Genomic DNA, 22580 nt, shown 5'->3' on the forward strand with positions numbered 1-22580 from the left:
GGCTGAAAGCACACGTAGCCAGGAAGCTTTCCCCCGTTTTGGGCAATCGTGTGCGTTGTTCAGTAAGAACCGCTCGGTTTAGCTTGGGATGTTGTTCCCGATGTGCTTGTTGCAGACTGGCGCGTGGGTGCTGGTGGCTGGTGTCCGTTGTGGGTGTGCTTCCTGCTTGCTTCTGGGGCATGCTCATGGCCATAAAGGGCCTCTGAAAAGATGTAAAGGGTTGTGGAAAAGTGATAGGATTATCCTAAAAATGATAGATATATCCTAACTTTTTATAACGGGTAATAGAAAGGCTTGTGGTGGTGGCCAACTAAAACCTGTGAAAGATGTTTGTGATCAGCTCTTCTCAGAGCCTCACAGAATTATATAAAAAATATGCGTGTGTATCTATCTATCGAGATAAAGACACGTGCGTGCACGTGCGCACACATACATATATCTATATACCTATATGTAGATAGATACAGATATATCTATCTAGATATAGATATAGATGTGTCTGTGTAATATATATGAGATGCACACAAACACACGTGTGTGTGTATCTATATGTGTGCATATCTGTATCTGTGTGCGTCTCCAAAGACCAAACTGGAGTCTTGTGTTGAAAATACATAAATCCATCAGACACTGCACCACATATATATATATATATATATATATATATACCCCATTGGCTTAACAAAGCAATGTTCGTTCACAGCTAGAAAATGTAGAAATCAATATATGCAAACAGAGCATTTTACAACTCCTCTGAAGTGCAACAGTGATTATTATGGTTTCCTTTATTGCCATCCAGTAATGAGAATGGATAAGTCTAAGCGTTTGCAGTACGGGGAAAATTCTCCATAAAAGGTATAATGATGGGTAGAAATGTGGCAAAAAACTAATGAACAAATTCTGCTAGTGAATACAGTGCACCTAACGTGTCCCATCTCTGACGTGCTGGCACTTTGGGATATGCATGGTGTTCAGTCTCCTACTAACTCTGCTCAACCCAACCCAGCTTCGGCAGGTTTCTGCAGGTGCAGGCAGGCAAGACGTGACCCAGTGTCCTAGAAAGACAGCACGGAGGGCTGCTGTAGAATATTGATTGAATCAGTGTTTCAGTGGAGAAGTAATTCAGTTTTCGTTTTGTGCAATTTGTAAGCACATCGTGGAAGGTAACTAAGTGAGAAATACTCTGTATTGGCCCCTTCGGCATCCTTCATGAGCCTGCCCACGAGAGTAGTGTGTGTGTGCACATGCGTGTGCTCACTCGCACTGACTTGCTTTATAGCTTATTGTTAATGCCTCCAACAGATCAGGTTTCCTGAGATTCAGATCCAGGCTTAGGGATGCATTTAAGCATGTGCTTGTTGTAAGCACACAAGGGGTCACACACAAGTTGATGTGTCGTGTGTGCTCTGAAGTCCAGCTGTAGGATGCTGCTGAAAAGATGCCTTCATGCATGAGTTAGGGGGCTTGGAGGGGCGTGTTGTCGGTGTGCTGAGACAAACGGAGGGGCAGCAGGTGGATTTAGGCAATTTAACATGGCCCAGCTGCTGAGGCATGTTGGGCAGTCTGACGGCAGAGAAGGGTAGCCCAGCTTAGACCCCACATGTTGTGTTGTCAAACTAGGCCTCGCGCTTCTTTCCTGCGTTATTTCCAGCACTATTGCATGCCGTCCTCGTCCTGTTCCCTATCTGGGCTGCAAGGTCTTCAGGGAAGGGACCATCATACCAGGTGCCTGTATCACGTGGAGCACAGCAAAGGTCCTGGTCCTGGGTTCAGCTCTAGGGTGCTGCCATAATACTAGTGGTAAACACAGTGAGGGAGATGCCTTGCCTCTATTCTACCCAGTAATAAGCACTAAGGTACTACATTTACAACCAACATAAAGCACTCGAGGCCACCGGAGCAGCATGGTTGGGAGAGTTTGAATGCACAAATTATTCCCTGCAGTGTTGCCTCTCCCTGTATGGACTGAGGTCCTACGTGCTCCCTTCTTCAGGGCAGAAGAAAAGCCTTTGCCAGCCGTGTGTTTCCATGCTGCTGTGAAAGCAAAATCGAATATGAAAGAGGTTCTTAATTTTGGGTTATATTGACTTCCTCCATAACCTTCACAGCTAGAAAGAAGCGGGTCAATAAATCAGTGCTACTTGCAGTGTTGGAAACAAAAACAAAAAAATTAAGAAGCTGTTAGCCCTTTATTGGGCAATATTGAACATGGGATATGACCAAAAAGGCCTCTCTTCCACAGGGCAAGAAAACATTTGTTTAGAAAGCCAAGGAGAAAATATACATCAATAAGGGAAAAATCCAATGATGCCTTTACACTGTACCCTGGAGTACTTAACGATGCATGAGATGGATGCTGTTGGTCTCGAGATATGTCAAGCACCATCACTCATTTTGAAAGCCGCTCAACCAATCTGCTGCTTAAGGGAGGAGCAGAAAATATTTCTGTGTTAGGAGGGCCCACAGTTACTAAGCAAGGTGGGACTTGTGGAAACTCCTGTGAGATGTCATAAGTTAGACATTAAAAAAATTGAAAGAGAATCGACAAATCTCTCTCTCCCCTTTTTTTAATGCCAAAAGCTGCACTTCTTGCAAAATGGAAAGCAAAGATGGAACATGAATGTCCATGTCACGTGGCACACCGAGAAGTGTGCTTCCCAATCCCAGGATGCCTTTGCTCCATGCGTGTTCTTCTCATTGCATTTCATTTGGTCTTTGCGCTCTCAGGTGTCTCCCTATTTTATCATCCCTCACAGCTGAAACAACAGCTCCCAACATTATATCATCTACAACTTCAATTAACAGCCCTATTTATTCTCCTCATCCAAACAATTTAATAAAACTTAAACCTCATACCATTTCCCCCAATGCACTGTTCTGGATGCCTCCCGTGATCTTAGTGTCTCTTATTTATTGGTTTTCTTTCTCTTTCCTGACCCGTTTCACAGTTAGACTGAGTGAATTTGTCAAGAAATGGCAATTGAGCCTCATGCCTGATGTAGTGGTTCCTACAAGGGGGAAGCTTGTTGCTGGTTAAAGAGTACAAGGGGTAGAGTTGCAACGGGGCCAGATATACGCTTTATCGTCCCAAGCCCCCCATCCCCTGCATCAGGTGTTGGGCTAACTCTTGAGGCACCTGTGCTGTCACTAGTAAAGTGTCCAAGGGCCCTGTGTCCAACCGTCCATGACCCCGCGAAGCAGACCAGCTCGGTGCCTCTGCCCAGAAGGGCTTTGCAAACGAACAGTCGCCTTGTCCCTGGGCATGATCCTGAGACCAAGCTGCCAGGTGCAAAATGCTGCAAGGAGGGGAAGGTAGTTCCCCCATGTTTGTGCAATAGCTGAGCGGTCGGAGGCCTGACTGGGAGCGTTCCCCCGACCCTGACCTGTCAACACCAATAATGTTCACTAGTTTAACAGGTAATAACTCATTTGTCCTTCCCTTATCTTTTTTCCCTTCAAAACATAAATTAGTCATGCGTGTAGCAGCACTGAGACTTTTTCTCATTGTTTCCCCCTCCTTGTCTAGTTACTTTTTTATCCTCCAGTCCTGCAAAGTTTCTACATTAAAACACCGGCACCAGGCTGAAGGCCAGGCGGGTGGCTCCTTATAAATATTGGTGTCAATAAACCCATGCAACCCCTTTAGTATGACTGGTTATGTTAGCATAAAGATGCTTTCTTTGGTTATGAGCCGAGATGCAGGTCAACCCCATACCATGAATAGACTTCTTCTGTTTCAGACTTCAGTTGGTGGGCTAAAACAGTGCAAAAATGGTCTGAATGCCCAACAAAGCTAAAAAGGGACTCTTGCTACAGCCATCACTGAGCCAGTACATAAACTGAGACCTTCTTTAACACCGTTTCAGACCAATCTCCAAATGACGCGATTTAAAAATGCTTGAGATTGTTTAGTGCTTGCACTTGCTCTGATCTGGTACGTTGGGTATGCAAATAAGGGTAATTCATATATTGAAGGAAAACCATTGATGAGTAGAGTGGTAGCTAGCTCCTACTCTGTATTAGGAAAATACACACAGCATAGGATCCTGAAGTCGAGCTCAAAGTTGTTCAGATCAAGTGTAGGAAATTGCCTTATTTGAAAAACCTCTTAAACGGCTTCTACAGACTGCCAGCACAATTTAATAAGTCTTGGTTTTGTCTATCACTTTTGTTTAAACCTAGAGACAAAGGAAAGCTAGGGGAAAAAAAGGGCATTCGTATTTCAGTTGGCTTAAAAGGGCTTTTATTTAAAAAAAACAAACAAACCCTGGTTTAGAAGAGGTAGCAATAAGCATACATTTAGTTGGAGAGCAAACTTGAGTGGAAAAAATTGTTGCCCGTAATTAGTCTGAATAATGTTCCTCGTAGTGGCTAACAGCAGAAACGCAGGCACGTGCTGGGGTGAAAGTGTGCACATCTTTCTCCTGGTTTCTGATTGCCATAGGCAAAGCAGTGCATGAGGTGCCTGGATATTGCACTGAGATTTGGGGGGTGGACGGGACGATTTCCCTGGACTTCCCAGTTCTGTTATGCTAACTGACCTCTTCACTTGAAATGTATTTACAGATAAGCAAACAGCAACTCCAGACAATCAAGGATCGATTCCAGGCCTTTCTCAATGGAGAAACACAAATTGTGGCGGATGAAGCCTTTATAAATGCGGTGCAGAGTTACTACGAGGTAAGGGACGATTATTGCAATATTTCTTTCTCATGAACAAATGTTGCGTTGCCTCTTAGATTTGGGGATAAACCTTATTAAGACTTTATTCTCCCTTCATTTAAGATGGCTGAAAGAGATGGATAAGCACATCTTACTGCACAGAACAAAGGCAGATGCGGGAAGTTGAATGTTTTTGAGGCAGGGTCCCACAGGAGTGCAGGTGTTTTAGTACCCAGAATCACGGGAAGCCCCTGTTAGCTTGATCTTGCAGGGGTTTAATAGCTTGGTTATTTCCAGGCTCCCAGTGACCACTATGTGGTCTAGGGATATGATTATGGACCAGGAGTCCACCAGATACAATAGTGTGCGCACAAACACACACATGCACGTGCATGCACACAGACCCCAGGAAACGCCAACCTGCTCAAATGGAATCGACATCAGTTAAATTTTGAGAAGATTAAAAATAACTTGAATTTAGATAGATAGGTGCAATTTGACTCTTCATTTATGGCAACAGAAAAAATAACTTGTCATCATGAGTCTCCTAGAATAGCCTTAAAGAAGGCTTCCCTGAGCCTGGGTACATTGGATAACAAGGCTGTTCTTTCTGTTTAGATGTTGGGAGACTGGTGGTAGGCAATAATTGTACTAATGTAATACTGTAAAAGAGCTCAACCAATAATACGTGGACATTAAATTCATACGTGCCATTAAATCCATTCCAAGTCAATAAATCCTAATTAGAAAGCAACATTATATAATCATGTCCCTTTATTTAATAAAAAATGGGGGAATATTCTGGCAATTAACTAGATCTGGGCACTAATTGTCATCTTTCTACCAATTAGTATGTAGGGCTAATCGCCATCAAACCCATAGTTGTTTATATGGCAGTATATAACATCATTGCTGTCTCTTTTTTTTTTAACATATAGCCTTGTTTTATACATTTCAATCTGATAATAAAACCGGGGTATGATTCATGAGGCTTCACTTCCATTTTGTACGCTTGGGCATAATTTACATGATTCTGGTTTTTGAGGTATCAAATAAATGTAAAGCTGGTACAATGTTTTCTTTCCAAATCCTATACCTGTACTTAAGTCTGGTGGTCATTGGTGCAAGGATGTGGGCAAATCAAATGCCCCTAACCCCATAAGACTGTGGAGATCAAAATCGGCATCCTCAGTTCCAGCTGGAAACAGATTAAATCGGAGAAGGTGCCACAACGTACAAGGCATGTTGCATACTCTCTGAGAAATACTGCTACGTGACCAGGCGGCACACTCTGCTCTTGCCTGAAGTTTGAGTTAATCCAAATGCATTTGAGCATATCAGCGAGAACATCACCTCTTTATCTTGGCTGGTCTTTTACCTGATGCAACACGAGTGCTCTGTACAAGAGGGAAGTGTGGATGCAGTCATGTAAGTATTTAGATCACACTGAAGAATATGCAGCGTTGTACATAGACTTGCAAGACCGATAAAGCACTCCTTAGGTACTGTAGATGGCTTGCTTCTGTGTAGCTTTCTGCTGCCAGCTCCTTGCACAGACTTTGTCTTTCCTCAGGAGGGTAGAAGGGTTTCTGTTTTGGACGGAAAGAAGGGTTTGCAACTTGTATGAGTAGCATAACTTATTTTCTACCAGCTTTTCTGCAAATCTTTTTCTCTTCTCCCCACACCCAAGCTATTCTATGATAAAGGGTGCAGACTTCACTTTCTCTATTGGCATGTACAGACATTCGCTCTCCCAAGAGAAACTCTCCTGGGAGTGATTTTACCCTGGTTGTTCCCAGGTGGTTCTTCTCCTAGACCAGCCATTCTTACCCTGGGAGAAAAAGCCTGAGCATGTGTACACTCGTGGTTTCTCCTGGAAGAGAACCAGCTCTCCCAGGAAAAACTGAATGTCTGTACGAGGCCTATATAACTTCGTGAAAGTGGAGCATAGGAGGCAGACAAAAAACAAACAGTAGCACTGAAGAGAATCTAAACCATGTCCCAAAGCGTAGAAGATGGTGGCAGTGACAGTGAGGAAGAGCAAATAAATCCCTGGTTTAATTCCATTGAATTGCCCTAGTGTTCAGAGCCCCATCTGCCCTATGCAGGAAGGAAGTTGATAATAATTTATATTCCTTCTCAGAAAAGGCATTGATAGCTCTAGTCTATGGAGGCTTTGCTGAACAGATGCGAAGAATTTTCAAAATGGCTTCAGAAATGTTTTTGGATTTTAGAATAGCCAATCTATCTGCGCACAAGTCTTTTGGGGTTGGGAAAGGAGCAGAAAACACTTCTTTAAACACCACTTGTAAGAAAAATAAAGCAGGAAAATACTCTACCCTCTCTGTTTTGTTTACAGCTTTGTCCTGACCAGCTTCAGGACAAGGGTAGTCCTGTGTTTTTGGTTGTTTAGTGGAAATTCCTTGAAGCTGAAATAATGTAAAGAACTGAAATCCTTGTGTTCTTTAGCAAAGTGCTTGCGCTGATTTTACTAAGTGAGTGTGCTGGATATTTGCCATGTCAAACCCTGCTCTTGTTAAGTTAAGGCCTTGAGTTGCAAACCTGAACCTAACAAGTCAGTATATGGCAATTAATTTGCTGTTGGCTCCCAAGGGAAAGGGTGTTCCTTGTCTAATTCATGCACAATGTTTCCACACCAAAATCTTTGGACTGGTTTGTTGCACAAGAACTGATATTTCACCCCTTCATCCTGACATCAGATGTCAAAATGTTTTAACTTCCAGCCCATGGGAAATCTTAATTTTCACCCGGCTTGACCCTGGGCTTCTGCAGTTCTTATCCAACCCAAATCTCTCAGCAACAAAGAGCTATGCAGTGTTTCTTGGGAACTGGGAAGCTGTACAGTAGCCAGCACCCAAGCCAGTCCTGCATTTGCACACCTGCCTTTAATTATTGACACCTAGGTTCATTGGTAGCAAATTTATGAACGCTGCTCAAAACCTACAGGCCACGTAAAGAATTCTAATTAAACGCTACCTGTCACTTTCTGTTCACCTCACATTCACTGGATTGTGTTTTGTCAATAGGGCCTTCCCGAGTGCAACAGAAAATCACTCTCAAAGCACCGGAATATGGTTCCACCCTTCCAGCAGAGCTTGTCAGCTGCAATACGATGAAACTTGACAAAGGGAAGAGAGTATGCATTCTTAATGTCCTGGCTGCGTCTGCTCTGGACCTTGGAAGGGGAATGGCTGGAATATGTTTAGCTCAAATGCAAACAGGCATCTCAATATGAAGCATAAGCAGACTTTTTAAATGCCTTGAAATGATGCACCGTATGTCAAAAAGACTTGATTATAGCAACGCCACTTGAAACCTGGGAGGGAGCGGAGGTTCTCCTTCACTCTTTCGTCTCCTCGCCTCTCCCCCATTCATGCTGCATTTGCTGTGGAATAAAACCCAGCCCTTTGTCAAACAGATGCACCTGAAACCATGGGTGGATGTAGAGTTGTGGAAAGGGGGGTGAAGATGGTGAGGTGCATCATCACACATAAAACAACACATTTTTCTCCCGTTAAAAATAAACTAGAAGCTTTACAAACACATTAGAGGCCCTAGGCTATATTATTCAATTTAAGATGGAAGCAAAAACAAATATAACTTCATTGGAATGAGTTAACAGCAGTCTGCTGGGCTGTGAAATAGAATCGTAGAAAACGAGGGCTGGAAGGGACCTCGGAGAATCTTGTCCAAGCCCCTGCTCCAAGCAGGACCAGCCCCAGCTACATCAGACCAGCCAAGGCTTTGTTGAGCCAGGCCTTAAAAGCCTCCGAGGATGGAGAGTCCCCCACCACTCTGGGTAACCTGTCCCAGTGCTTCACCACCCTCCTCATGGGAGAGTTTTTCCTAATATCCAACCTCAACTTCCCTTGCTGCAACTTGAGCCCATTGCTCCTTGTCCTGTATCTGCCCCCACTGAGACCAGTCCAGCTCCATCCTCTTTGCAGCCCCCCTGCAGGGAGGTGAAGGCTGCTATTCAGTCCCCCTCGGTCTTCTCCTCTCCAGACTAAATCAGTCCATTTCCCTCAGCCTCTCCTCACCAGTCCTGTCCCCCAGCCTCCAACCATTTTCATTGCCCTCCGCTGGACTCTTTCCAACGTGTCCACATCCTTTCTGTAGTGGCGGGGGCCCACCAGGCCCCCAGCCACCCCAAGATGCCGCCAAATAGAGGAGAATAATCACTTTCCTCCATCTGCTGGCAATGCTCCTACTAATGCAGTCCAGGATGCTGTTAGCCTTCTTGGCAACAAGGGCACACTGCTGGCTCAAATCCAGCTGTAAAAGCTTCATTACCAGAGCCGGTAGCAGACAGCGAAGCAAAGAGCAAAGGCTAGCTTGATTGGTGGAACATCCAGACCATTACAAAGAAGAGAGGGTCATTAACACCTGCGGGATGAAGAGATTAGCAGCATGTGTGACCAAGGGGAGGTTTATCTCCGAAACCACACTGCCTGCTTTCCACGCAGCCTGCACTCCAGCTTGGTCTCCCTTCGTTACTGGGGAGCACCTGCTGTCTGTAATGCTGGGATAGAGACATCGAACAGCTAAAGATCACAGTGCAAGTAAATAGGCATCATTGCAGCCTGCTTCAGGCCTGACGCTGTGCACCCGGTGGGGACGACAGCTCATCCAGGGACCAGGCCTGCAGCTCAGCTTGGACAGCCGGGACATTTCAAAGCTGGCCATTCTGCTTCCTTCCTCCCACTAGAAGAGCTCAAGGTTTCCACCAAGTTTTGTTCCAGGCAGACCTCCTCAGTGCCCTTGTCTTCCTGCCCCTTCAAGAGTAGGGAGGCATCTTTTCCCCCAGCAAGGGTGCATATGAGCACATTTAGCTCTCCTGGGCAAACTCTTCATCCTTTTAATCCCAGGGGAGAAGAGGTCACTGCTGAGAGGGGCCTGTAGAGATGGAACAGCACACAGACAGGCTTTAATGTAGTGGCTGTCCTAGTCCCAAGCCCCTTTCCTCTATGTTGCCTGCCCTCTGCCTTCTACTTGGCACGTCCATCCTGACAGATGAAAAGGAGCTCGCAGCAACCTGCAAACACCAAGAAAACTATGGTTTACCTACTGCTACAGCCTGGAGGAGAGGCTGCTTTGAAATAGGAGCTTGTCGCTAGGGTCATTTATTTTAATTAACAGTTGTTGGAGTAGTTCCCGCCCAGCTCCGTGCACGCCGTGGGGTTTGCGCTGTTCTGGGGGAGGAGGGAGGATGGGGTGTGCTGTTCCCAGCTTGTCGGCTGTAGTCCTTTTGCCATCGTCTCGGCGCTCTTGATGGGCACCATCAGGCATCCTAGCCCCCTCGATGCTTTCGCTGCCATGTTCACTACCACAAGTGACATTTTTTTTAAATGCATCTGCTAAATGTTTAACAGAGCCAAATATCCAGGGTTGTCTTGAGGCAGATTCTTCCCCTGTTTACACCAATGCAAAGCCTAGATTATCCTGTACTGGTCAATGCAGAAAGCAATATTGGGCCCCCAATCTATTCAAAGGCCCCCCAGCAGGTATGGGTTGCTGTTGCTCACTGACGGCCTTTTGGGAGGGGGATCGGGCCCCTGTGTGCTTTATGAGTGCTTTGTGTGCCCCCAACCCATCTCCTCAGCCCTCAGTCTAACAGGCCAACCATTGCCTCTGCTGGTGAGTCCCAGCTGACCGGCAACTCATTATCCTAGTGACTGCATTGATTTCAGTGGAATTACTCCAAATTCATGTTGACAGGGCAGATTTGGGCCAGAGAACCGCCGCTGTTATTAAAACCTTTGCTAGAACCAAATGCAATTCTCCTTCCTTCAGGGTATTTCTGCATCTGGCGAAGTGTGAACATAACATCGCGTGAAGTCCTAATTACATCACGGCGTTTCCGCTCAGTGGACGCAAAGCAGAAGTTCACCTGATTGCATTACGCTTCGCAAAGCCCCGATGAAAGCGCTGTGGTCCAGCAGCGTTTGAAAGCACTGTCGAAACACGTTAGATCTGCAGCCGGCGCGGCTCTGCGCAGCGTCGGCCAACAGGTCGCCGCGATGCTTTTCAGCCGAGTCTACCGAGAGTCACTTTTTACTGCCTCTTTCCCCCTCCGCAGGTGTTTCTGAAGAGCGACCGGGTGGCCAGGATGGTGCAAAGCGGAGGGTGCTCCGCCAGCGACTCGCGGGAAGTCTTCAAGAAGCACATCGAGAAAAGGGTACGCAGCCTGCCGGAGATCGACGGCTTGAGCAAGGAGACCGTGCTCAGCTCCTGGATGGCGAAGTTCGATGCCATTTACCGCGGCGAGGAGGACCCCCGCAAGCAGCAGGCCCGGATGACAGCGAGCGCGGCCTCGGAGCTGATCCTCAGCAAGGAGCAGCTCTACGAAATGTTCCAGAATATCCTGGGCATCAAGAAGTTTGAGCACCAGCTTCTGTATAACGCGTGCCAGGTAGGAGCCCCTCCGTCTTCGCCTGGGAGCAGACAGGGTGCCGAGAAAAGGGTTTTGCTTCCCTCTGGGGTTGGTGGGGAGAAGGGAGAGGAGGGGGCCTGAAGCCTGGAGGTGAGTGCGCTCCCGGGCAATGTGGGAGGCCTGGACTCTGCAAAGCAAACGCTGGATCCCCAAGACAGCACTAAACACTAGGCGGTGGTTCCCCCAAGTTTGGATGTAGTTAAGCAGACAACAGGGCTTGTGTCTACGGGGTGGAGTGCTGGAATGAGGTAAGAGAGTTGCAGGAGCAGCAAATGTGAGTGGGAAGAAGTTCCCTTTTCCCCCTTTCGTTGGCACATTTTCATCAATGAGCATTGCGCTGCCTGAAGGGACCTGTCTGTGCTGCACAATTAATCTGGCTTCTCTCCCAGTTCTTCCCAGTCCCCGTTTGTCTGCGAGCCAAAGTGCTGATGCCCTGAGTTTGGGAAAGGCTGCTTTGGCCCCTCGGGCTCCCCGTGCCCCTCGTTCAGAGGGTTTGCCCAACCAGGGGTGTTAGGTCGGAGCCCGTGTCTTGCTGTAACCTAAGCTGTGAAAGGAACGTAATGTGCTGGGCACTCGGTGCTCCTAAAGGACAGGCAAGTCTTCCCGTGGCTGACACAATGGACTGGGAAAGGTTTCTAGAGGGTCTTAGCACAGAGAGCCGTGGGATGTGTCCCCCAACACGGCCAGGCGAGTGTGGAAACTGTGAGGACACCTTAACACCAGCAACTAACTGTGCTGTGGCAAAGCTTGCACCAGGCACGAGCAAACTAGGTGTCCAGACTCTGGTGTTGATCGCCCGGGCTAACCATGCTCTACAGCTGAATCTTAAACTTCTCAGTATTTGAAATGTCCCTTCTCCTTACCCGAGGAAATCTACACATTACCTCAAGCTTGTGTTCAATATGCTTTGTGTCCACCCAGCGGCGAATAAACTAGAGCCTGGTCTTAGCCGCAGCTCTGCCCGGTGTTGCACAGAGTAATGCTGGTCCCTCTCTGCAAAACCAGCAGCAGCTGCTTCCCACAGCCCTGGGTTATGGCAGCCATCCTGCCTGCTAGATCTTCCTTCAGAGCTTGCTGATCGCTAATGAGGCAGATGAATTGCTGTCAACCATCACCTAACACGTACACCAGATCCCTCTGCCTTCGTAGGCTCAGGGAAGGAGCAGCTAGGTCTGCGACTCCGTCGGCACGCCTGTCCTGGTGTGGAAAGAGGCAGCTCCGAAGTTGGCCTCTGTCCCCCGATGCTGGATGCTGAAACAGCAGTGAAGGGGTGCTATGCAATCCTTATTCCTCACTCTGTGTGCAGCAGAGATCCAGGGAACCAAATCCTGAGGGTCCCTGCAGGGTATTTGCTTGGGAGCCTGTGCTCAGAGGCTTGGCGGACTCACTTTTGAGCAGACAGTGGTGAAACCAGACATGCTTTTGGAGCAAGACTTTGCTCTCACTTCAGGCCTTTATTCTTGTGAGCAGTAGCTAGAAAAAAACCCTGGCGCCCCTTGTTGCCCGCCTATGGGTGTTTTTTCAAAGCCACAAAAAGCAATTACTTATCTAATTCCTATTCCCGTAATTGTGCCTGAGGAAGTGTCCCACAGAAATATCTAACCCATTCCAGAGTCGTGGTAACTCGTGTGCAGTTGTTGGGTCTAAAATAATAATAATAAAAAAGAAAGGGATGGAAAAGGGGGGTGGGAAGTCTGACACCAATGAGAGAGAGTGCTGCCAACATTCGAGAGCTATAAATAGAGACATCCGGAGAGAGAAATGAGGATGCACGGTAGTGACACCATTAAAATGCATTGGAGGGAGCTCTCGGGAGAGCAAGCGAGCGCCTGAGTGGGAAAATGACAGCTGTTTTGCATATGTAAATAGGAGGGGGTGAGGGGCAGGTGGAATGGCCTATCACAGGAGAAGCCATTAATGTGCAACAGCAGCAAACTTTCAAGCCGAGTACAGACACGACACTTTTGCCGGCATAAGTGTTCGGAAACCTGTAACGGAACAGAAGTTCGGCACACATCGACTGGTTTAAAAATGACCGAACCCGGTCTCAGATTTGCACCCCTCTCCCCCAACCAACGGGCGAACGTGTGTTCTGTTCGCTACTGACCTAAACTACGCCACTTTTAGAAAACTGTGCAACTTAAATCTATTCTGTCTCGGGCTTTTTGAACGCCTGTACCTAACCCGACAGGCTTTCCCTCCCTCCCTCCCTCCCTCCCTGTTTTCATTCCGTTCGTTTTAGTTCGCCTCTTCTCGTTTTCTCTGGCTTGACAAGTGAGCTTTATACCCAGCCTGCCCTGACAAATGAATAGAGCAAGTTCACTCTCCAAGTGGGCAGCTGTGCTTCCACCCTATTTTGAGGGTGCTGTTTGCACAGGTAGCACGTGCTTTGTGCTTCGTTGTTGCCGCCCCATCTGCATATAAATTATTGATTCGATTGTGTCGTGCTGTATTGTTTCCATACAGACGATGTTTCAGTTATAACTTGTTTAAGGACTGCTCACTTGGTTCCTCATAAAGATATATTGCCTCTGACTGAGTAAAATTGATAGGCTAATGAGAGAGATGAGCATGGTCTGACTCTTGTCTCGTCAAAGCTAATTGGCAGTACAGTTTCAATCTTTCTCTGAGTAACCTGATTGGGGCATCTATTGTCTGCTTCCTGAGAGCAAAATGATTTGTGCTATTTTCACTTTCGGTTCCCAAATGTTTAGCCACAGAGCAGGGGCATTGCAGATACTGCCGGTACCAACGATAAGGGGAATAATAACCAACAATAAGGGGAAAATTGTATGCCTACCACGTCTGACTGATGCTTTTCTGGATGGACTGAAGTCCTGACAGTCACGCCGATCATTGTGCACACGTTATCAATTGTGTGCGTACTGACAGTGGAGGTACGGCAGAGTCTGGCTGTGTTGCAGAGGACATGGCACAAAGGTTTGGGGGCCCTCTGCAATGCCACCACATGCCAGGATACATCCTGCAACTGGGGACAGAAAGTCAAACCTTAGTGCTGAGAGTAGAGGTATCTGTGAGGTTTCCACACGTGTTAAGTAATGCACAGCCCAGCCTGAGACGATGGTGCTGACTGAATGCTATGGGTCGGTGAGCTATGGATTAGGAAGCTGTGTCTTTGGCTGGCTGGCAGAATCCCCTCTGAACTTGCAGACCGCTGACACCAATGCAGTTAATTGATCAATCAGTCATTGAGGCTGAGAAAAACAAACTGGCTCGGCTGCCAATCCCGCCTGGGCTCCTAATTAGACATTTGTGCTTCAGGCTCAGAGGCTGCTTGGTGAGACCCTAACCTTTCTTTTCTTACTCTCCCGAGCGGCAAAGGCTGGATGGCTTCTAGAATTAGGCATTCACAAGAACAACTTGGTCCCAGCACATCCAAGACGTTTGGAACAACGCCCTGGTGCATTTAGCACTTAGCATCCAGAAATCGTGGCACTCCTTGCCAAGAGCTTAATTACAAAAGCCGATCTCCCCTAGATGCAGCCACAGCAGAGCTAGGGAAAGAGGTTTCAGATTGACCGTCCTCTCCTTTGTCATTGCTCTTCTCGCATACCCAGGCCAAGGTCGTGCTGGGAGTGCTTGGCTGGTGGGTAGATCTTGCATGCCGGTGTGGACACAGACTATTAGCATCTATGCTATCTATTGCTCCTGACAATCTTTTAATCCTGCATTTGTGCTATGTTAGCTCATTCCAGCTCCTGGGCCATGTGAAACAAGCCACAGCGCTGGAAGGGCAGCTGCTGCTGGTATAGTTGAGTCTGCAGGGCAGGACAGTGTTGTGGATCACACCCCCTGGCTGACACACCACTGCTAGGTTGGGTAGTGGAGACCGGGCCATCGTTTGCACTGGGCTGTCTTTCACCTGGACCTCTCAATGTCCTTTATGAGGGTCACTAAGTTGTATTGCCCTGTGCAAATGCAGGCATGAGATTAGGGAAAATGAGCAATGGCTGTGCTTGGAGAAGGTAGGAACAGGTAAGAGAGCTCTGGACTGAGCAACGTGGCTAGTATCCTGACCCACGGTAAGCCTCGTGGTCCCCGTGGCTTCAGTGGGACCAGGGTTTCACCCAAAGGGTCGATTCAGTTCAGAGAAAGATGCTCATGTATGCCTCTCGGAGAGCATCAGCTCTGCTGCCTTGCTAGGACCAGCTGTTAATTATGTTCCAGAGACTATATTCTTATTCATTGCCATAGAGGAGAGGTTATTTTTACAGGGATTTTTGTATTATTACGATTATTAATAATAATGATGATGATGATAATACCATACCCCTCTGTGGTTCAATGGGAGGATTCATAGCATCCCAGAAGTGATACTGTGGCATCTGAGATTAAAACAGAGCCAAAGGGATTGATGTGATAGGAAAGTATTTTTTTCCAGAATTAAAGAAATGGACTGACATGGCACTGAGAGGAGGAGGAGGACGGTGGCTTTGCCTGCCGGGGCCTTCTAGCTGGACAAGTTCAAATAAGGCCCAAAGTCTGCAAGCAGAGGTGTAATGGGGAAGTTTTGAGTCCTGGGCAGTGGCTGTGGTTGAGCCAACGGCGGCAGCAGCTACCTTTTCTTGCTCCCGCTATAACTGCGTGCCCAGGGCTGGCGCCCCATTCACCCGTCCATAGTTGTGCTACTCTCTCAGAGCTGTCCCTGGGCATGTCATGCTTCCCACAAGCTGACTCCCTGCATTTGTGGCAGTCTAAGAAGAAAGCATCTGCACTCCTGATGATGAATTCTGCTTGTGTACTATGTGTAGGTGAGAGAGGGCATGCATTATACAGGAGGGAATAGCAGGGGTGGTCCCTTATTTCAGACCTAGGCCTCAAGAGACAGTGAGTTTTAATTCATAGATCTGCCTTGAAAATGATTTTGTGACTGTAGAAGATCACACGAGAGCTGACTTCTCCGAGTGGTTACCCCTGGCAGCTTTCACGTTGGCACACGTGCTGGGTCGTACAGGCTGTTTTGAGCATCTGGGCTTTGTGGCTGGATTTCCCCCGCTCCCCCCAAAGGCACAGATGTGAAGTTCCCATTGACATCAGTGACCGTTGATAGGTTCGCCCTTTGTGCCTCCAAAATGAGATTGTGTTAATCTCTGTGATTTATTTTCCCCATCTGTGAAATGGGGATCCTGCCTGTTTCTCTCAGCCCAGAGCTGAGAGGTCAGCGAGTGTAAAACATGCCAAGAAGTGAAAGGTAATGGCAAAATGCTATTAAATTAATCCGTTTGTTGTTCTGAATCTGGGCTTGCATTATCTGTGGGAAGCTGTCCTCTTTCATTTTCCTGCTACAGGCAGGGCAGTTGGTTAGCACGTCTCTCACTGCAGGTTATGGGCTGTTGGTTCAGCCATTCGTTTTCTAAATGTATGTTTTTGAAGAGTGAAGCACTTTTTTCCCCCAGGCCTTAAGCATAGTGTATGCAGTGGCATTTGAGTTAAAGGGAAAAAGAATTGCCTCCCTAAGCTACTAGTGCAATAATTCCCATAAACGAGAAATTTAAAACAAAGGGCTGTCTCCCGTGCACTGTATTTGCCGAGTAACACATGCTGGAGCGTGCCCGGGGGTGACATCCTTTCATGCTCTATTCCTAGCAATCTTCGTAAGGTAAAGCAGCACTACCAGTTACCAACATGGGTACACAGGGTAGATAAGGCTAATGCAGTGGGTTGCATCTCCATCTAGTGGCTGGTCACATAGGAAGATAAAAGCCTGCAACAGCTACCAAGTAATGGAGGATGTGTCTACATGTGCATTAACAAGCTTTAGTTAATGTGCATTAAATCTAGTACCTTCATTGTGAGGTACTAGGAAAGCGCGCGTTAGCCTGTCTTAATTCGCATCAACTAAAGAGCACAGTGTTTAAGTGACACTTAATGCGCAGTAGCCTATTTTAATGCACATTAATTAAGATCACGGTTTTTAAATGACGCTTAATGCGCATTCGCCTGTTTTAATGTGCATTAAAGCATCACTGAAAACCTGGTGCTGTTTAGTTAATGCACATTAAAATAAGCTAATGTGCATTAAAGCACACATGTAGATGTGCTCGGAGTTGTTGCCTAAGAACCAGGAGCATTTTTACAGCTATAAGTGCACAGCACCGGGCACTTTGAAAAGCGCCTGGTGCTGTGACACGTGCAGTTATATAAGCGGTGAAATGCGCGTCTGCACTGAGAAAATGGTGGTGGTGTGGTTTTGAACTAAAACACATTGGAAGGTCTTTAGTTTAAAAATGCATCACTGCCATTTTCTGCGCGCTGATGTGCATTTTGCCACTTATACAACTGTACGCAGTGCAGTGCACATCAGCTCGTGTGCAAAGCAGACTTGATTAATTAAGCAACAGATCTCTGGCATGTCGTGGGACAAAAAGTCTGTGTATAAATGCCCATGATTTTTAAGTCATGCTTAATGCACACTCGCCTATTGTAACGCTCATTAAAGCGTCACTGAAAAAACAATGCTATTTAGTTAATACTCATTAAAATAGGCAAATGCGCATTAAAGCACACATGTAGACGTGCCTGGAGTTATTTCCTAAGAACCAGGAGCCTACACTTTGGGACCTGAAGCCTTTGAAGTCAAACCCAACAGGCTAGCACGGTCCTAAAATCAGACGGCTCACTCCACCCAAAAGTCTGCTGGGTTTTTTTTTCATAATTAAATCAGACCCAAAAAAAGCAGAATCCTGATGTTTTTCCAAAAACCCAGAAAGTTCGAAGGTGGGGTTTTTTTAATGCAGAAATGTTGCACAAAATTAAGAAATTCTCCCTGACTCCTTCCACGCCCCGTTCAGTTCTGCTCAAGATTAACAAGGCAGTTACACAGCTCTGACAGAGAGATTAAAGACGAAACAACCTGACACAAAAGGTTTTGATTGAGTTTGACAGACTGATCTGTTTTGATCTGGCTCTTTCAGAATAGATGGAGTGTTTCATTTTTCCAATACAAAGTAAAAATTAAAAAAAAAAAAAATCTGCAAAAAAAGAACAGCTGTGGGGGAAAAACCTTCTGCAATGAGAGCACTTCTTTGATGGAAAATGCTTCACAAGCTGTAGTGCTGACAACTCAGGCAGGGGTCATTATGTCTGCTTCGAATCTCTCAGTCTTTACACGTGTGTCTATACATCTTTTTTTTGCTGGGATTCAATAACAGGCAAGAAATGCCACTCCCCTGTGTTTGCAAATGCATTCAGAAGGTGAAAAAATGACTAATTTGAAAGAAGTCTGGAAATCCTGAAATACATCGTTTTCCAAGAGTACGATTAGGGATGTGAGAGTTCAATTGCTACAAAACAGAAATCAGCAGTTCCTGATGCACTAATGGCCTCTTGTTCCCACCCTGCTGAAATGAGGTTTGCTTCAGTCCTGAAGGCGGTGAAAGACGAGTGCCACCCCTAGCACCTCGTGGCCGAGTCTCAGCAGGGAGGCGATTGAACTGGCTATGAAAAGCTTTTGGGACGCTCCCTCGAGCACATTCAGGAGGCGTGACAGGGAAGTGGGTACTGGCAGTACCTGCAAAGCCCCTGCTCGGAGGTGAAACAAAGGGCTCCAGGCTGCACAGCTTCCGATTTGATTCCCTTTCTTGGTCTCGTCCCCGTGTCCGCGTCTATGAGAAACAGCCTCACCTAATTGAGAACAAGCCAACCAACAAGTGAAAAAAAAACAACACAAAAAACTCCATCCTTGAAGTACTTTGAAAATGACTGAATATTTCAAAAGCGGTAAAGCATTGTCGGCAACTCGGTATTTATTTCCATGGAAACGGAAACGGGAACCTGAAGCCTTCTGCAGGATTGTAATTACTCTAGGAGCTTTCAATGGCTGAGGCTCAGCATGCCTGCCAGTGCCGGAGTGTCTTCGAAAGACTGTAGTGATTTAACTCGGGGTGTTCAACTGAAAGAGGAAAAGACCGGGCAAATGGGATGAAATTGCCTGGTTATTATCGGTCTCTCTTTTTGTAAAATTGTCTGGGGAGATGGAGGGCTCGCCGTTGCTTCTGGCTTTGAGAGAGGCGGTGACACACCTGCCTAAGAGGTGTCCGAGTCTCAGAGGGGGTTGAGTGAAAGTCTAGCTTTCTTGCCTTTATTTTAACCCTCTCCTTAGCTCTTCAGTCAAAGCTCTCTTGAGTTTGCGTGAGAAGGCCCAAGATTTGGAGGCAGAAATTTGTACGGCAGAATAGAGCAATGACAAGTACAAAGGTCTGAAGTCACAGGTCATTCGGGTGCTTTGAAAGTCACTTGTGTGTGCAAAGAGGTCCTTTGTTATAGACACGTAGCCCTTCAAGTATGATGAGCGCCGTTTGTTTTTCGTTTTCTTTCTGTATCAAGGATGCTCATCTAACCGGGAAAAAGAGGGGGCATGGGGAGGTTGAAGTGAGAAAAGGGTCTAGCAATGCAAATACAGACTGAATTGGACTTGGATTGTTTCTTGCTGTCGGGTCTCTGTAATGGTAAGAGCTGAACTGGAGAAAGAGGCTCAAATCCCAGAGGGGAACATAGGCCGGCAGCTGGGATACAAACAGGCGAGCCTGTGCCTGGATATGTATTTAGTCTTGACATCAGTGTGCAAAGGGAGTGCACACACAATATACAACCTGATCCCGGTGTAACTTACTCTATCCCAGGGAAGGATCAGGGATAAAAGGACGCTGGTGTGAGATGCACGTGCCCTAAGTCTGCAGCTTATCCCAGAGTGGCCCTTTGCTGAAGATCAAAAGGCTATTAATTGCTCCACGGCAAGCTAGTGGCGAAGTGGTAGCACAGCGCTTCCAGCAAGCAGCCGCTTCGGGATAGCTGGTCGTGTGTCCAGTCCAGATCCCGGTGTAACTGGCTTTGGTGCACAGAACCGATGCAAGAAACATGTCACGTCCTGGGTGAACAGCTGCATGGATGGATTCGAGTCCCCAGCATCTTTGCTCTCCTACTTCTTGAGCCAGAGAGAAGTAAAATGCAATAATTGCTCATGCTTCTCAACAGAGATCATTGAGAGCACAGTGGGAGCAGAGCTGAAGGGTAAGAAAGTGGCATTTCCCGCAGCCCCTGTTCAGAGCAGAACCACATCTTAAACGTTTAAGGGCTTTGCCCCTATTGTGCATGCTCAATGTATACAAGCAGGTATGTATGCACACATTCAGTAGCTGTAGGGTCATCTTCTGCTCTGCACTATTATAGACAGAGAGAGTAATCTCAGCTCCTATAATTAAATTTAAAGTGAATTAGCTCTTCTATTAAACAAAATAAATCTGATGTAGCATAATACCGTATTCTCGAGTGATGACTGATCAATAGCTCCTGCGAAGAGTAGGCAAATGCTGCTGAGCAGATGGTCATGGCTGGGACATGGTCAATTAAACTCATTAAAGATGCTTTCATTTAATCGGAGGCTGTTTTAACCCCTGCAGTTCCCAACTGGAGATGTGTGCGGTTGATTCGGGGGGGAGCTTGAGTTTTGGTCCTACAGTGGCCACGAGGCCCTTCTGACTGGTGCCTGGCTTATTGCCAGTATTGAACTGGAGGGCATGCAGACAAGATGCTAAGGATATTCAAGTAACCGTGGCAGAGACTCCCAGAAGCAAGGGGTCGGTGTAAGAAGAAAGCCAGGTTGTTTATTCAAGTAAAAGCAGCCTCTGTTCAGCATCCTTCCCACGCTGCCTCCTGCCAGCCTTCTCGCTATGGAAAGTGGATGCATCCCCACAGCCTGGCCAAACCTCTCTGGTTCCTTCAATGCATCATCCAGCCCCGGTGACTCGTGTTGGTATCTTATCCATACAGGCCAGCCCCTATACAGTGTGTAGCTACAAAGGGCAGCCTCTGTTTGTGTTCACCACACATCTGGGGAGTGTTTTGAAGGCTCGGACCCCGTGTGCCACAGCTGTATGTTGGAGGCATTTCTAAATGGCCACAGAAGTCTACAGGGGCTCCTCAATCCAAAGGCAGAGCCTTGGCTTTGGCTGCAAGGAGTGCTCAGGGGAACGCATTTGGTCCCCTTTGCTTGTGTCCCCCAAGTCCACGCGCCCCATCACTGAAAAGGTCTGATGAAAGGCTTGGAAGGGGAATGAGCCGAGAGCAGCGCCGTTGGCCATAGACCTCGTAGCCGTGCAGCGTTGTGGGGCTGGGAACACCCCGGGAGCAGCAGTTTTGGTGCATTTCAAGCAACACGTTCAGATTAAATTAGAAACATTTATGCTTCATCTCATGGGCTGCCTGAGCAAGTTCTTGCAGAAAACCAGATCTAGGCTGCTCCAGCAGGGTTGATGCTAGCAGGCTCATTACAGTCCCAATCCAGAATGATTCCTGGGAGCATTTGTACTCTGGGAGATGGGCTTTTTTGTATTTTTATTTTCTCTGGCTGGATAATGCCAGCAGTGCTGGAGTTCTGCATGGACTGATTAGGATCCATAGTTCAAGGTTTAAATTGCCATCAAGAGGTCTCTTTGGTTTCGTTTTTGTTAAATTCAACCCTTGTATAACTTTCACCTTCTGTGTTGGAGCGAAAAAAGTGATGTTGGAGAAAAAAAATTCAGAATACACTGTAAAATGTGGATGTCTTGATGCTTTTGATCCATCTTAAACTCTGTTGGGGGAGTACTAACGCTTCCCCCAAACTGAAAAGCTAGCCCATGGCTTTACATTCTCACTTCATAGCCAGATTTCTTTTGTAATCAGTTCGGAAACACCATTTTGAACAGGCATGTATGAATACGATTCTTCCATTTTTGGAAAAGACAGGCTGTGCTGTGAATGCCTGATGCTTGGTATTCATGTGCAGGGAAAAGTAGTGATGATGATTTTGCAGTTCCCTAATGGATCACAGGGGATTTGCCTGATTGACTTGCTGTACATGGAGGATTGGACATCTTTAGGGGTGGGAAAGCTTTCAGAGCTTGAATGACCAGGTGGGAGACATGTGGGTGCCTCTCTCATGGGCAGTGCAGGTCATGAAATTGGCCCTGGACACAGTTCTTAGTAACAACAGACAGTGGCCAGTGGAGAGAGATCCAGCTAGTAAGACCATGCCCTAGTCTGTGCAGAAAGGATGCTCTCAAAGCGTGTGAGGTCCTGGCAAGGAGTGCGGAGAGGGAAAAGGCTCTGCATTGACATGAGCGCAACAGCTTAGGGAAAGCAGGCTGTCAAGGAATGAGTAAAGGGGAGATTGGAGACACAGGAAGTAAGATGTATTCCCCAAAGCAACTGGAGAGGAGGGGAAGGAGGGAAAACGAAGGGGGACAAATGGAAAAAGTGTTCAAGGGAGCCTCTTTCTGCCACGGATCACTGATGTGCGGAAGGGGCGCGGAGATGTGCAACAGTTCATCTGCAAATGCAAAGAGGTAGGGGAGCACCAGGTTCAGGTAGAGATGCCATGGAGAGAGCACTCTGCTCCTTGTCCCCTGGGCTGGGATGTGTTGTGGTTGGAAAATTCAGTCCTCCAGTGTCCTTTATTTTCCCT

At 46.9% G+C, this 22580-nt stretch overlaps 1 protein-coding gene across 6 annotated transcripts in view; it reads left to right on the forward strand.

The window, feature by feature from the left end:
* The window catches only part of CADPS (calcium dependent secretion activator), a 244038-nt gene that overhangs the window by 43629 nt on the left and 177829 nt on the right, over positions 1 to 22580 (forward strand). For all 6 annotated transcript variants that reach the window (XM_014518002.2, XM_025199035.1, XM_025199031.1 and 3 more), the window contains exons 2-3: positions 4567 to 4680; positions 10763 to 11095. In XM_014518002.2, the coding sequence (XP_014373488.2) occupies positions 4567 to 4680; positions 10763 to 11095 (447 nt within the window). The remainder of the gene's footprint in view (positions 1 to 4566; positions 4681 to 10762; positions 11096 to 22580) is intronic.

The sequence above is a fragment of the Alligator sinensis genome, unplaced genomic scaffold (assembly GCF_000455745.1).
Source record: "Alligator sinensis unplaced genomic scaffold, ASM45574v1 scaffold469_1, whole genome shotgun sequence".
Taxonomy (NCBI): domain Eukaryota; kingdom Metazoa; phylum Chordata; order Crocodylia; family Alligatoridae; genus Alligator; species Alligator sinensis.